Source organism: Pyxicephalus adspersus, chromosome 8, assembly GCF_032062135.1.
Source record: "Pyxicephalus adspersus chromosome 8, UCB_Pads_2.0, whole genome shotgun sequence".
Classification (NCBI taxonomy): domain Eukaryota; kingdom Metazoa; phylum Chordata; class Amphibia; order Anura; family Pyxicephalidae; genus Pyxicephalus; species Pyxicephalus adspersus.
Window position 1 is genome coordinate 30,340,700 of NC_092865.1, and position 15,504 is coordinate 30,356,203.

General features: G+C 39.0%; 2 protein-coding genes across 4 annotated transcripts in view; one reads left to right on the top strand and one right to left on the bottom strand.

Moving 5' to 3' along the window:
- The window catches only part of GTF2B (general transcription factor IIB), a 17,148-nt gene extending 13,691 nt beyond the window's left edge, over positions 1-3,457 (top strand). For both annotated transcript variants that reach the window (XM_072419914.1, XM_072419913.1), the window contains exons 6-7: positions 1,093-1,374; positions 2,915-3,457. In XM_072419914.1, the coding sequence (XP_072276015.1) occupies positions 1,093-1,374; positions 2,915-3,048 (416 nt within the window). In that variant the 3' untranslated portion in view covers positions 3,049-3,457. The remainder of the gene's footprint in view (positions 1-1,092; positions 1,375-2,914) is intronic.
- Positions 3,458-6,139: 2,682 nt separating this feature from the next.
- PKN2 (protein kinase N2) overlaps positions 6,140-15,504 on the bottom strand; it is a 69,542-nt gene continuing 60,177 nt past the window's right edge. Inside the window, exons 19-23 of one of the 2 annotated variants that reach the window (XR_011921926.1) lie at positions 14,636-14,778; positions 13,973-14,080; positions 13,134-13,214; positions 9,252-12,434; positions 6,140-9,212 (exon numbers count right to left, since the gene is read on the bottom strand). Coding sequence is in view for 1 of the 2 variants with exons in the window: in XM_072419915.1 (XP_072276016.1) it covers positions 12,231-12,434; positions 13,134-13,214; positions 13,973-14,080; positions 14,636-14,778 (536 nt within the window). In the remaining variant the exon portion in view is untranslated. Of the gene's footprint in view, positions 12,435-13,133; positions 13,215-13,972; positions 14,081-14,635; positions 14,779-15,504 lie in introns of both variants that reach the window. The other variant, XM_072419915.1, reaches the window with a different exon arrangement.

The following is a 15,504-nucleotide window of genomic DNA, read 5'->3' on the forward strand; positions in this document are numbered from 1 at the left end:
AATGGAACATGAGTGACTTTCAACAATAAATGTGTACTGTAGTCTTCTTCATGGAAAAATAAGACATCCCCTGAAAATAAGACCTAGTGTGTTTTTGGGAGCCAAAAAAAATATAAGACAGTGTCTTATTTTCGGGGAAACACGGTACTTATAGACTGCAAACATTGTTCAACAGGCGGCAGAGGAAGAGGGTAATGTGTCAACATAGGGGCATGCTTTAGAACCAAGAAAATTAAAATTGCTGTGATGTAAAGTTGGATATACTATTACACCGCTTTAGGTGGTTGCTCAGTGTTTGATCATTTAACCCCAGTTTGTAGGTGAAGTATAGGGATTGCCGCTGCAAGTCCGGCTTCAATACTTTTGGGTTTCAGACCACCTAAATAAAACATGCAGTAGATGTCGCCATTCTTTAATATTGAATAGGTTCTTAAATCAATGAAGCCAAAACATAAGCAACTTGGGGATAACTTTCACCAAGCATAGATTGCCAATAGCAGTTATTGTACTACATGACAGACACTATACAAACTAAGCCAGGGTGCTTTAAAATTTTCAGTTTTAAAAATCATAGTTTGTGCTGCCAGAGCCACCCCATCCCATTCCTAATGTGGGCTCATCTGGAGGCCTTTGCACTGTGAACGTGCTGTGCTTAAGACGACCATTTCACACACCTGCATGTCCTGTTTATACCTACACCATCAACCAATTCTTCACTCCTGCCAAATGTAACATAACTACATATTTACAAATGTTTATTTATGACAAGTAAAGGGTGTCTTAGAGCAGTGGTTTAACACAGAGCTGTCTCCTGCAGATGGTGAAGCTCTGACAAGACAAAAATATTTATAAAGGTTAAAACACTATATAAATGGAGTGGGATTTGCTCCCTGCTGAATTTCTAGAATGAAGATTAAAAATAGAATCTTTACAGTGTGTCCAACCTGTTAAAGTTGGTGCAGTCAGTTGTTGGCAATTTACTTTTTTCCCCTGGGTTTATATCCCCGTCTGAAAGAGATTATTTGTTGATATTTAAGGAAAGGTTGTCATTATGAAGGGACTACAGTAGTGTAATAACTGTTTACATTGTAGAAATCTGCGCTGTTTCAAGAATCTCCAAGAAAGAAATTGGCAGATGCTTCAAGCTGATCTTGAAAGCTTTAGAAACAAATGTGGATTTGATTACAACCGGAGATTTCATGTCAAGGTTCTGCTCAAACCTGGGCCTGACCAAACAAGTACAGATGGCTGCGACTTACATAGCACGCAAGGCTGTGGAGCTGGACTTAGTCCCTGGAAGAAGTCCCATATCGGTGGCAGCTGCTGCCATTTACATGGCTTCACAAGCATCTGCTGAAAAGAAAACACAGAAAGGTTAGTAAAGCGTTACTGGAATGGTCAGTCAACAAATTGCCTGCAAGTTACCTTAATGAGCATTGCTTTGTGGTATTTGTTGTCCAAGTTGTGTGCTGCTTCATCGTGCATTGTTCAGTAGAATTATATTTTCTGTTGTCTTTGTTCATTATATGGAGTTGTACTCTCAGGTTGTTTGCCTGTATCCTGCTGGAAGTCTCCAAAGTGACCAGCATTCTCTTTATCACTGAAACAAATGCCACGATTGGAAGATTTCCACTCCCCATGTGAATTGTTCTTCATTCCATAGAAAGCAGACCCTTAGACAGGGGGTCTAACTCAATCTGTGGATTTTTGTTTTCTTTCATTCGACGACTTCAGTGTTTGTGGTCTTCGTACCTATGGAGAAGGAAAATTCCCCTAATGGTACATTGCCAGCAAAAAAGAACCTGCTAGGGGTTTTTAACGTTTTGAAGGTTTGCAACTGGGGACATAATGAGCTTTTATTTGAAGAAGCAGCATCTTTTCAATAAAATATTTTCCTGCTACTGTTTCACTTTAAAGCCAGAAGTAAACAAGGTAGAATCATGTTTTGGTATTACTATCCTAATGCCCAATAAATAACTGCCCTTATCTGTACAGACTTCAAACCTCTCTTGCCATTTTTGCTTAGGTCAGAGGGAGGCAGAGAGAGCTTTCTAAACCTGAACAAGTATTCCTTTCCCCCCAGTCATTAGTTGAGAAAAGGGTTTGCTGTTAGAGCCAGCTATGGTGAGGGGGCCATCTGACTAATATTCCACAAACCTTCAATTGGTATTAAAAGTTCAATGAAAAAGTGAAAATGTACAAAATGAGAGAACATAAACTACACTAAATATTATATACTCAACACTGAGAAATGTATTCTATCCTTAGCTTTGCTTTTATACACTGAATTCACTTATCAATCTAATTGCAATTAGAATCTGTTTTTTATTGTTGGGCTTTGAGTTGAGTTCCAGGTCAGGTACTCTTGACAGTAATGAAGCCAAAGCAGACAGCCAGATAAACGGCATTCTGAAAAGGAGAGCTTGGCAAAGGCGTCTCCATTTTCCATGACCCATTTCTTAGACCTTGGATGTCAATTGTGAATCCCTAATCTACTTTTATTTCTTTGTATTACATAATGTATTGCCTGACATCCAATAACTATATTAAAGAAGACGTCATTTTAAGCTGTGTTTTGGCAAGCCGGTAAAGCTGGCTGAATTTTATCTAAACAAAGATTGTAACAAATCACAAGTTGTAATGCATTCCTGTGAGCTTCCCCACCCGGTGTCTCCTCTCTGCTGCCCAGTAGTAAGCTGGGGTTACCAGTTGCCATTGACCCCTCCATAGAGGGATACGTCAGGAATTGTATGTAGTAATATTACCCTAAACACTGTTTATCTTTTTTTTTTTTTTTCCTCCCATATAAAATCACGGGAACAAAAACATTGGAAATAATGTTTTTGTTTTGTTTGTTTTTTTATTTCAGTGTTTGTGTATATAGAACTCATATATTTTCTTTTCTTCCAAACAGAAATTGGTGACATTGCAGGAGTGGCGGACGTCACAATCCGTCAGTCTTACAGACTCATTTATCCCCGCGCACCAGACCTCTTCCCTGCAGACTTCAAGTTTGACACGCCGGTTGATAAGTTGCCACAACTATAAAGTGACTTTTTTTGGTTTTTGAATAGTTGGCCTTCTGGACCTGCTTTATGTCTTGATACTGAGCCTTCAGATTCCAATTGGAAACATTTTGCTGCAGGTTTGTAATAACATTCCAAGACGATAGAGTTTTGTACGTGTATATATCCTTGCGGGTAAAATATTTAAGAATCTGAATTATGACGTTTTCCTTTGTTAATGTATATTGGCAAATATTTAACAGCTAATAAATAATTTTCAGAAAGCCTTGCTCGTCATCTTTAAGGAGCCAGACATTTTTGTTGAAAGCATTGTGCCATTTGGGGACTTAAGTAAACTGTTTTTCATGTTAATTTTTTTACATTGTAAAGTTTACAGTGAGCCTATTGTGTTTTTATTAAGTTTTTCATATTTAATATATTCTTTTCTGTAATCCAATGGCCTACTGTGGTTTTGTGTGCTGGTATGATGGATTAAAATTCTTAAAATGGAAAGAGCTTTTCCCTTCTCACAAAGCCTTTATGACCTAATTGTTCCAAAATTGCATGGGTAGAATGGTATAGAATTTCCTGATAAGACAATTCTTCATTTGGATTATTAGTTAGATCCTGTAAAGACTTCTGTTGTGCCTATGTAGGTGCTGGAAGAAGGTAAATTCCATATGGGTTTAAGCTGTGCCCATAGCATATGATTGTGTAGATAATGGACTGTACATAAAGAATACTGAGTGATGTCTGGCATCTTGTTCTCCGTTCTGGCTTGGCTCAGCCGCAGTCTGGAAGAACATTACAATAGCTAAGGATGTATGGGGATCTTACCAAGGGTGCAAAATCAAAATGTCACAAAAACAGTCTTTCTTGTGACCTTGGACAGCTTGTTACAGCCACATAGAAAGCCAAAACACAATTCCTGATTCTGCTGTGGTGAACCTAATCTTTTACTCCAGCATCAGCTTCGAGGCTTCCAGTTGATACTGCTCATATTTCACGTAACATATTGGATGTGCTTATCCTGCGTTATACCACAATACATAACTAAATTGGTGCCCATTGTGATGAATACCCAATTCAATAAACGTATAAGGATAGTGCAGAGAAATTGATGGTGTGGTTGCAGGTAAGGTTTTAAAGAACTGGTGAGATCCTGTTCAAGAGACAGTTGCATCTTAATTTGGATCATACGGGGAGTGCAAAGGCCTCTATTGGTGTGGGTAAGCAATCAGGTTTTTCCATATAGCATATAGAATTATTGTATATAGAAATAATTACATTTTACAAGGGCAAAAGAGGATTGAAAACTGGCAAATGCTACTACAGTAGCCTTTATACTGTTAGCTCTAGCTGCCACCTGCCCTGGTTCCACAAATACACAAGACCTAAACCATTGTAGGCCAGCTCCTGTGTTTGCAATTTGTTTGACTATACCTGGGTGGAGGAGGAATCTTCTTCTGGAGAAGGCAGCCACAGCAGAGTTGTCCACCAAAAGGTCATAGTCCGCTTGCAGTCCATTCTAATAGCTGTGGATTATAGGCTCACCCTGAAAATACAGCTCTGCTCCAAAACCTTATGCCTGTTTTTAAAAATACTTTTTTGGCACCATACCCTTTTAATAATGTTGGTTTTCCTGCTGTAGCTCTCAGGTCATCTCTCACCTTAATGTGTTTACTATAGAAGTACTATTGGAAGTATGTTTTATGGACCCCACTAATGAACAGAAAGCTGCTCCCAGGGATCATTACACAAACTTGCTCCATATTGGTTTAGTTTGCGTCCCAGAATGAAATGAATCGCCAAGTTCTGAGACTTTTTTTTTCTCCTTATAATCATATTGGATTTCTCTCAGTGCTGACAAAACAGCTGAGAAATGAATTTGATGACTCAAGATGTAACCTTGTAGTAAATGGTGACATAATCTGGTTTATTTTTACCTTTCTGACCAGTTTATCCTGCATGTATACCTGTAGGATGCTATGATTACTTTATTACTGCAGAACAGCATAGAACCTTGGATGTCATTTAACCTAAAGAGAAAACATCTGCACAGATATAGTCTGACTGGACTGTAGTTTTTTTTTCTATTTACACTTATGTGCACCCATCACATCATGTTGTATTTGTGCAGTATACAACATACTAATGTGGATAAACTGCAATGTGGTCAACTAACCTGTTGGCTAAAATCATTAGAGGTGTGCTATGAGGCTTCCTAAAGGATAAAGTCATCAATTTTATGAATCCTTTAACTAGCTGAGAATGACTACAGGAAACTGCATAAACTTTGCCCAAATTTTGTTTTTTAAACAGCTGCCAAGCAAGCAATATAGAAAGTACTAACTGTGGTGGTCAAAGCAGTGGAAAGTTGCAGGCTCTGCTCTCTGATGTACACTCAGCTGCCTGAAGAACATGTATGGGTATTGATGTATTTGTAGAAATATAGGGAGGGAATTTTTAGTCCATGCATAGCAGTGGGAGTTGAAAGGAATATAAAGCAGGGTGAAGCTGTACGTCTAAACTAGACCTGCTCCATGTTGTTCTTCAAGGATCTTCACCTACAGTACAGGACTAGAACTAAAGTCCCACTTTCAACTTTTGCAGTTCATTTAGATTGTTATTGTAGAAAGGGTCTTACCGTATCTGCTCTTGTATGCGTGTTCAGTGCCCAGCACTAAGATTTTGCTGTGCATGCACATCTAGGCAGTTGCCAGTAAGTAAAACCCAGCACATCCTGGATTCCCTTGCACATGCTGGAAAGTTATGTTATCATGCCTAAAGATAATCTTCAGGAAGTAAATGATGAGAAAGATGGCAATGCCCTGTCCTGGTTTAAGGCACAGGCGAGTAAGCTGTGTGTTTAGATTTAAGCTCATATACTAATAATCAGACCAAGTTACCTGGATGTTACGCTGAAGCTCCAGCTAATAATAATCCAGTAACTGAACATGTTCACTGCAGCAAGGGTATATGATCAACGCTCCTGTGCCAGGACAGTGTTTCAGACAGCGCGTCTAAAAAGGCTTCTGACAGCCAGGCACCCCTAGCAGTGCGAGATAGACAACTGCACCCATCATCCTCCTCTCGTTTTATGCATCCGTAAAAAAACAGAGGCGAGGCTTCCATCTATTTGAAACAGTTTAATTTGTGCATTCATATGACTTGACTGCAAAAACACTCTGCTGTAAAATGACATTTCTTAAAGGCACATTTAATATCAATGCATAGTGTACCAGCCTAAAAATATTCTAAATTTTCATTACAAAGTGCTTTAGCAGCCACTTACAGCTATAGCAAAATATATTTACAATCTAGTTTTAAAATCATAAATTGCCTAAAAATATTTGATATTTGTAAAAAAAAACAAACAAATGAAAACCTTCTAAAATTAGTGCTTCTCGAGCTTACATTTGTGACATACCCTGGCTTATAAATGTCTAGTGATTCCAATAAACTACAATTTATGTACATATTGTGGTTTACAATGATATTCGGTCAGGTAAGATACTACAAAGCTTTGCACACACTGCTCTCCTACTACATAAAACAATCAAATAGGGAGAAAAAAAAATGCACCTCAAAAGCACAATATCTAACAAAATCAGTACAGGACCCCGAATCATATTTCCTTTGTACAGACAATCCTCTGCAAGTGGCTGCATACATAGCGCTGGGACAGTTCCCATAATGCAATGCACTGGATAGACAAGCTTAGTGATGGGAGAATACAATCACCTACACAGGTCGACACAGCCATTTATTGTCATATAATGCAGAGATGGGTTTATTGGAGGATGTGACATTTTGTGATTTATACCCCAAGAATGACAGAGGAAGCCTCTCCCCTGGCAGTTTGGAGTAAGACATGCACTGCTGGCTCTGGTTATTATTTCTGCCAGTGACAGGAAATCCCAACAACTGAACTTCTTGTCTCAGCATTACTGATGCTCATTTTTGAATGACTAGTGAATACTACAACTTACTGCTAATGCTGTAGGTGTAATTCTTTTTCGGAGGGACCTGAAAATGACTTTTGGTTCCTATGGGGGTAGAACAAGGTTGATGATGGCTACTTGGGGGGTTTAATCTGCCAAATGATGAAAGATCTATTTGAGTTAGGTACTGATGAGCTGGTTGACCCATCAGCTTCTTTACCCCCTCAGAGACTATAGAGGCCAAACCTCACTCCAGCACCCAGAGACCCCCTCAGGCAGAAAAGGGGGTACAGAATAACTACCAGACTTAGAGAACAGTACAAACTGATGGTGGATTTACATAGATTCAGGTCTAGGTGGATGTGCCAAGTGATCTAATGCCATTCAAAACTCCCTTCAGTCTTTTGGGTGCACGCTGTCCTAGACTTGACAGACAATCTGAGCCAGGGAACCAATCACTGCATTGTTCAGGAAATGATCAATAATCTGATTGGCTGAGTTTTTGTGCTGGCCATACAGAATACATTTATTCAATAAAAACAAACTTTTAGAAATCAATCGGCAATCAGATTCAATCAAAATGATTTTTCTTGTAGTGAAGACAGTTTAATTGACATTCATATTTACATGCAAGGCCCCAACACAAATATGCTGTGTCAATGTGTAGGTGAATGATACCCTTTAGCAGAATTCAAATCATGAGTAATGAGCCTGAGGTACATGGGGGTGCTCCATCGCCGTTTCTATGAACAAACCAAGGAAATATAAGACGGGGCCCCAGACATACACAGAACAGATTTCCTAGCATCTGGCCTCTAAGTAAACAGAAAATAAAAACACATTTTCATCTCTTTACTGTAATGAGGGTCCATGAATCTGCTGAAACCCAGCCAGTAAAGAGGCAGGACAGGAAACATTGAGGTACAGCTACAATTAGTGTCATGATTATAAAATATACAATTTTATCAAAAATATTTTTACATTCTGTTCTATCGTATTGCGTTCACCCTCAGAAGCTATAAGTTCTGAAATCCAGTGGGCCGCAATGTTTAGTGTATTTGTATCAGAAGATCTTCTGTATTGGTGGCCACTATCACAATGCCCGCCTCAGTTTTATAAATATCTATGAGTAGGATTGGAACGTGAATCTCCAACATGGGTACAGAGCACTCTGCCTCCAAATAGAAAACATCTCATTCACCAATACTGAGGAAATAGTTTGTGAATGTGGAAAAAGATGAAAGGAATACATATTCACAATTATTTTCCGTATGTTGGGCTATTTATCAGATTCCCATTACAATGGGTCATACCACCAATTTCCACTTATCACAATTCCAGCAGCCTTTGGTTTCACTGGCTGCAATGACAACGGAGCACCCTCCCTGTAAACCTTCTGTATTCAATCATTTCATTTCCATCTGTAATCTATTCATCACATGCAAGACATAGAAAGCTCATTCCCTTACAAGAAAACCGCTGAAATTTCACATACTGCCATACAACCAATGGCTACCAGATTACTTCTGTCACATCTCTGAATCCCTCTTCCTACATATGTGAGCCAAACTGGATTGGAAAAGCCAATATTGTAGAATTGGTGGTGCATATCATGGTCGAGGATCCTTTTCAGCAATGGAAGTTTGCACAGCCTTACTTCTGAAAAGATCGATAGACCTGGAACTGTTGTTCAGCCTCAGAAGTAATGCCGTTTCTGTGAGCCAATAGCTTCCTCAAACACTGGATTGGAGCCTCGGTTGTCACAAATGTCTCCATAATACCCATAAACCCCATTTCTTCATAAGCTTGGTCATACCCATCCAAGTGACAATGATTGCTTTTTACTCCTGCACAGGACAACACAATAAATTAGAAGGGCATCCGACTCCAATTTACTTAGAAACGAGCACTTTACATGGGACGTCCATACATTAACAAGAACATAGATGACCTCTGACTATTCCACCTTCAAAGAAACTTGTCCTGAAACGTCCGCTAACCCTCTTTCTTTAATACTAGGAATCACTAACCAAACACACGTAAAAATCATACAATTTCTGCTATTGTCACTAGAACAAGAGATCATATTCTTCTAACTTCCCTGCTCTGCATTCTTGCTCAAGGTAAGTGATTTAAATATCTGAAGCCAGCAGATGATCAAAACAGCCAGGAAATTAGTAGTTTAAAGAGGTCAGAAATTGCAATCCCCCATTTTGTTCTATAAAACAGGTTTCCTGTAAAGGATATGCTCATAATGCTACTCCTTCCTCAGTAAAATAGAAAGACAGAAAAACAAATGAGCCTTCCTCAGTAAAATAGAAAGACAGAAAAACAAATGAATTGCTGGATCCACTGGTAAAAGCTGCAAAGAAAGTATTTGGCAAGTGACTTTGGTAGATTGAGAATCGTATTTTGGAAGCTCTCATTACAGAGAGTTAAGGCATGATTAAAAATATAACCCAACAATCCGCTTCTCTAATGAATATGACAGAACTTTCACAAAAAGAAGGCAACTCTTGTTTCAGCTCAGACAACAACAAACTGGACACAGTGAAGGCCGAGACGAGGCCTTTACATTCAGAAATGGGCTGGACATATTGATGTGCCCAACGTGCTGACATGTTACAGTGTTTCCCCCAGCCCATTTTAGCCGGGCGCACCACCCAGCACTTTTCAGTGACCTGCCAGCTGTTTTGGGGTGGTTACTGAAGAATTGGGTCATAATACAGGGGCTGCTACACAATCCTACAATTTCTTACTGCCCGGCTTAAAAAAAAAATCTGGCTTGAACACTGTAGTAGTGAGAAGTGATGGTGATAGGAGCAAAGCACTGAAGTCTGGTAACAATGGTTACAGCTGTTGATAAAAAAAAGACAATAGCTGCTTTGTTCTAAAAAAAAAAATAACTGAGCATTTTTTTCACATTTGCACCATAACTGGTGATGCGAGTTATACTGCAACAAACTTGTCAATTTCAGAAGTCAAGTAGAACATGGACTGCTTAGAGCAGTGTTTCGCAACCTTTGTAGTTCTTGGTTCAGGTCTTCAGGGGACCTCTGCTATAATTACAATATCCTCACAATACATTAGTCTGGTGGTCAGTGGGAAGAATGTCACCCTTACAGATAGCCAAAAACATCATTGGTGTCAGCTAAACTGACCTGAGAGTCACAAATTACTCAAGGAACCCCTGGATAGGAACCCTGGTTGAGAAACACTTGTATGCAGGGTAAATCCAATCCTGGACATTTTAGTGTATTTTTATTATAATCACCAGCTGCAACCAGTTTTTGTAGTGACTCGGAGAACCAGAGTAAAAGTGTCAAGAGTACCGGTGCCCAGGCTAGGGACATTCAACTATTTACACATTCTGGACATAGTAGGTTTTAAAACAAGCCGCTCCGAACATGTAACATTAGTAACGCTGACCACAAAGGCTCTTCAGTTAGGTTTCTGTTGGTTTAACAGCTTAGAAACAACTGCAAGAGCAGCTAACACAAATTAAGATTTCAATCACTATGAAAATTAAATGTCACCACAGTGCTTACAGATACAGAAGGCAGGGGTGGCTTGTAATAAAAGTGATTTTACTGGTTGTACAGAACATGTAAATACTTTATTGTGTAACATCTGAGCACAGGTTCACTGTAAAGGCAAACACCTTGTGTGAGTATCTGCCTTACACAGCAAAGCAATTTCCTTGGAAGCTTTTAGATGTCAGGCCAAAACTAATCCTACCTTGGGGACCTAAATAGTCTAGGCCAGCGGTCGCCAACCAGTGGTCACACAGAAAGTTTGGTGGACCACGCCTCTGGACAATGCGCCCCCCCTAATGGAGTCAGAAGGACACCGCTTGGGGGGTTGCAAAGGCCAGAGCCCCGAACCCTGTACAGATCGCAGGCTCGGGGTGGTCTCTGGACACAACCCACCTTTTCTTGCATCACAGGCTCAGACCTGTGATGGGAGAGTGGGTGGGTTCTGGCATCATGACGCCACTCTGGGAGAAGTGTCTTCCCCGTTGAGTCACACTCGGCTCCCCCCCACGCACGGTCCGGAGTCCATGAAATTAGTGGTCCGTGACAATCAAAAGGTTGGCGACCACTGGTCTAGGTCTAATATTCAATAGGATTCACGGGAATGACATGAAGACCAACACCGATAACTGGACCTGCACTTCAGTAGTTACTTTATGCATTTTTAGGGCGGACCAAGTGTATCAAAATAAAGACCATGGTATTAATAGGATATACACAACCTAAAGTGTAGGAATGGCTGGATTTTTTTTTACTGTTTTAGATAAAGCAGGGAAAAGTTCAAATTCCTATTTCTGCTGTCACTGCCCCATAAGGGAGATATTTTCTGCCTTATGGCTCTAAAGAAAAGGTAACAAGGTCATTTCAATCTTAAATAACTCATTTAATTTTTGCAGCTCTAGTGACAAACAAAATTTTGGATTTTCCCTCCTTTTGTCTTGGTGAAAATACTGACAGGATGTAGAGTGGTTCATCTTCCCAGTGGGAACACAGACAGCAGTAAAATGTGACAGCTGGTCTAACCATTCCCTATTCTAGCCAAAACAAAAAAAAAAATGTGTTGCTTTTAATATACAATAACTTCTTCACCAAATCAAACAAAAGTTCCACTTAAGGATCTCCTGAAATGAAAAAGTTACTTAAGTCCAGATACCATAATTTTACATAAGACTATAATATATAAAAGAACAATACCCCTTTATGCAGAAGGTTGAACTTTTCTCTGCTTTGTACATTCACAAAACCCCAACCTCTGATATTTGGTACCTGGAGGGCAAATGATAATGAAGATATGAAGAGCATAACAGATATGGAAACATGGGAATCGGCCTGCTTATTGCAAAGAACTTGCTGCCCACCCCTGCAATAAAATAATTAGTGTTAAAATTTAAAGCCACCCCCCAAAGTTCTCCTCCCTGCAGGTAAGAAACAGATGGTGGAGGACAGATATGTAGGGATCACAGGCCCAGTTCTGCTCAGAGGACCAGATGTAAAGTTGCTCCAGTGCCAGTAAAATAAAAAATAAAATAAAAATGGGCATACGTTGAAAGTGGCCACTCTTCCACAAAGTTCATATACACACATTTATATATAATATATATAAAATGAAAAGTACTTTTTTAAAAGAATCTTCATGTGATTTAAAAAATAAAATCATTCTGGAACTGAAGATGGCACAAAGCGGTGAGACTGTTTTTATTTTGTCATCTTGTCAGCCAGTTCTCTCCAGTTTCACAGTGTCCTTGTTCTCAACACCAATCAGCGATATAGTCAAAATCTCTGAATGCCTCCTGCTCCTCCTCTGTCAGTAACCGTGGCTCTCGGGGAGGGGTGAGGATAGGGGCTTCGGAGGTAAATTCGTCGTCAAAGTTGCTTACGTCTTCCCGTCCTTTAATTGTGGGTACGAATGGAGGCTTCACCTTCTTTGCCAGCAATGCATGCCAGTCCATGTGCTGCAAAACAAAGGCAAATATGAAATGTACTAATATAACGTACTGAATGGTAGGACAGACGCTCCCAGAATAGCAAAAACCAAGACATGTAAGGAGGGAAGGGGCAAAAAGTGGAAAAAAATTTGGAATGATGATGCAAGCAAACAATTAAAATACTCAAACTTTTACCTGCAGTATTTTAAAATAACATGGTCTCATTATTAAAGAGATTAAAATTGAAAGTAATTTGGTACCAAAGCCTTTGAACTAAACAAAATGTTTAAAGAAAAGGGTAAAACCTGTAAACTACACTGAAATTTTGGCTTCAATACTTAACCCTGATTTTTCTGATCTTATTGAGTCACAGTACAGATTCTATAACTGTTCCAGGTCACATATTGAAGCCAGGGGGTCATGACAGCGAGGCACATGTCAAGCCATGCAATATAGTGTGTTTTATTACCTAGAAAATAAACAGAGGCTTGTTCTGGGATTGCCCTATATTAGTAAACACAACAGAGTCTCTCCCGGAACACCATCAATACAGTGATCCAGTGTTTAGCACTTATGTCCAGGGTCCAGAGCTGACCATGGCAGTTTGTTGTCTGTGAGGGTTTCCCTCTTGGAAATGTGGACTCCATGTGGGAGCACACTGGTAAGTTAACATTTTTTTCCTAAATAAGGAATGATGAATTTGTTCTGCCACTTTACAGTACTTACTCTGAAGAACGGATGCTTTTTTACATCTTCTGCATCCTTTTCGCTTGCCCCCAGGCGGCGCTCTGGATTTCTTCGCAATAGCTGCAAAAGAAGAAACATTTTAAAATCATTTTAAAAACATTTTAAAATCAGACTAATACAGCAACTTCCAATGCAGAACTCCTTATGGGAATACTAGTTGCAAAGATTTTAGGAAATACCGTGCACATTTTTGCAGAATTTACTTGTATCCAAGTCAAGAATAGTCTACGGTAATAAAGAACACATACAATATACATATACAGCAGGCTGGCAAGAGAATGCCCACAATTAATTTTTTAGTGTAACTAACCCTTTTTCTAAATAAGAACCTACTTACATTTTATCTATGCTGCAATGTTACGTTGTGCTATACTGCTGTTGGATGTGCTACCTACCTGCATACCTATGGTAAGCCTCCGTTTAGGACATATACAAGTATTCTGAGCTCATACCCCATGTATTGAACATATACTATTGCTAATATAAACATATAGCTTTTGAAGCCTATATACTAAATATGGACTGTTTTACACATGATAATAGTATTTTAAAAGGGCCATTTATTTATTCTTTCTCAATGTGTGCATTTTATACTCTAACCATTTGCTGAGTATAAAAAATTAGATTCTCCTTGAGCACACAAAGTACTCTTTAGGTAGATGAAATCCATTCCATTATCCAGATGGATATTGAGTTTTTAAACACGGAATACAAAAATAAATATTTTTGACCCGTTCAGCAGGACAACGCAAAAAGTTGATCAGGAAGAAAAAAAACCAAATCTGGCTAAAGGCAATGACGTTTCAATGGCAACTTACTCTTCTCATAATAGAAATGGCTTCTGTGGACAGGAACCGCGGATATCTGACTTCATCATTGACTATGCTGTCAAATACTTCCTCTTCATCATCTCCAGGAAATGGGGACTGTTCAAAACAAGACATACAATATATTGACTCAATAACAAAACCTCTGATGTGATTACATAAAGTAATGGGTGCAAAGTCCCTGCACTGGGACTTCTTTAATCAACCATTGGTGCTTTTTTTAAAGGACTTTTGGCTAGGGGAACAAATACTTGGCAGTGTGCAGATACCATCATACCATCTGATCTTTGTTCTGTTAAGCACTCTATGTTTATAACGAGTACGGTGTACACATCCTAACAGCAACAAATAAAATATTAAAGCTAATAAAAAAACAATCACTCATGTGCTTAAGTCATCAGAGCTACAAAGTGAAAATAAAAGGTCAATGTATTGTAATAGTGCAGATGTCTCAACATACAGCTCTTTAATAAATAATAAACTGCAATATTAGAGCACATCCTGAAGATCCATATATCTCTAAAGCCGCAATGGTCTCTTGGGACCTTTTGATAAACCATTAAACTTTACCATCAGTTCAGATGTAGTCTCTTCTCCCCTCAAAATATGAAAGTAAATGTGGTGAAAACATTATATGCTATATTATAAACATACCTCACCAACAAGCATCTCATAAATGAGGACTCCCAGCCCCCACCAATCCACTGCCCTGGTATAAGAGGTTTCTGTAAGGACTTCTGGAGCCAAAAATTCTGGGGTTCCACAGAAAGTACTAGTTCTGTCTCCAAAACCCATTCCTGAAGAGAAAATAGAGATCACATTATGCTTTATGTCTGAAAAAGAAAGGGTCAGTTTTTCTATATATCTGCATGCAAGCTTTCAAAAACTTCCAATTAAAACATCAAGTATTAAACATTTTGATATCGTACTTTTTAACAGCCCAACAATTTGCAGGTGGACACACATCTTAGTAGCTACATGTGCTAAGGTTGTCACAAATCTGTCTGCACCGATATATTTATGTAAGAACAGTGCTGAAACTACTAATTACAATATTATTTGATTTAGAATTTATTTTCTACCTGGAAAAAACTATTTATGTTCACTATAAAAACTTGTTCTCTACATTCACAGCACCAGCTGCCCTGGCGTTATTGCTACTCTAACTACTTTGCATTGCCATGTCACTTACAGCAACACTTACAGCAAAACTAAACAAATATTGTGAGCAAGCAGGTTGTTTATTGCAGATGGGAGTTCATTCATTCTTGGCAGCACATGCACAACTTAGTGAACATAAAAAAAAAAAATGCAAACAGGTTTATGTTATTGCAGAAGTGACATCACCAGCTCAGTGACATTTTTTGCTTTCTAAAGTTTAGTTCTGCTTAAACTGAAACTTGCCCATGATGTGTGTTTTATTTAGCTGTACCTAGTGTAGTACTCCTGCAAGTGGTGCCTAACCCAGAGTTGGGTCCTCCAATGAACAAGGGAGAAATGTATTTTTCGTACGGTCAACACGA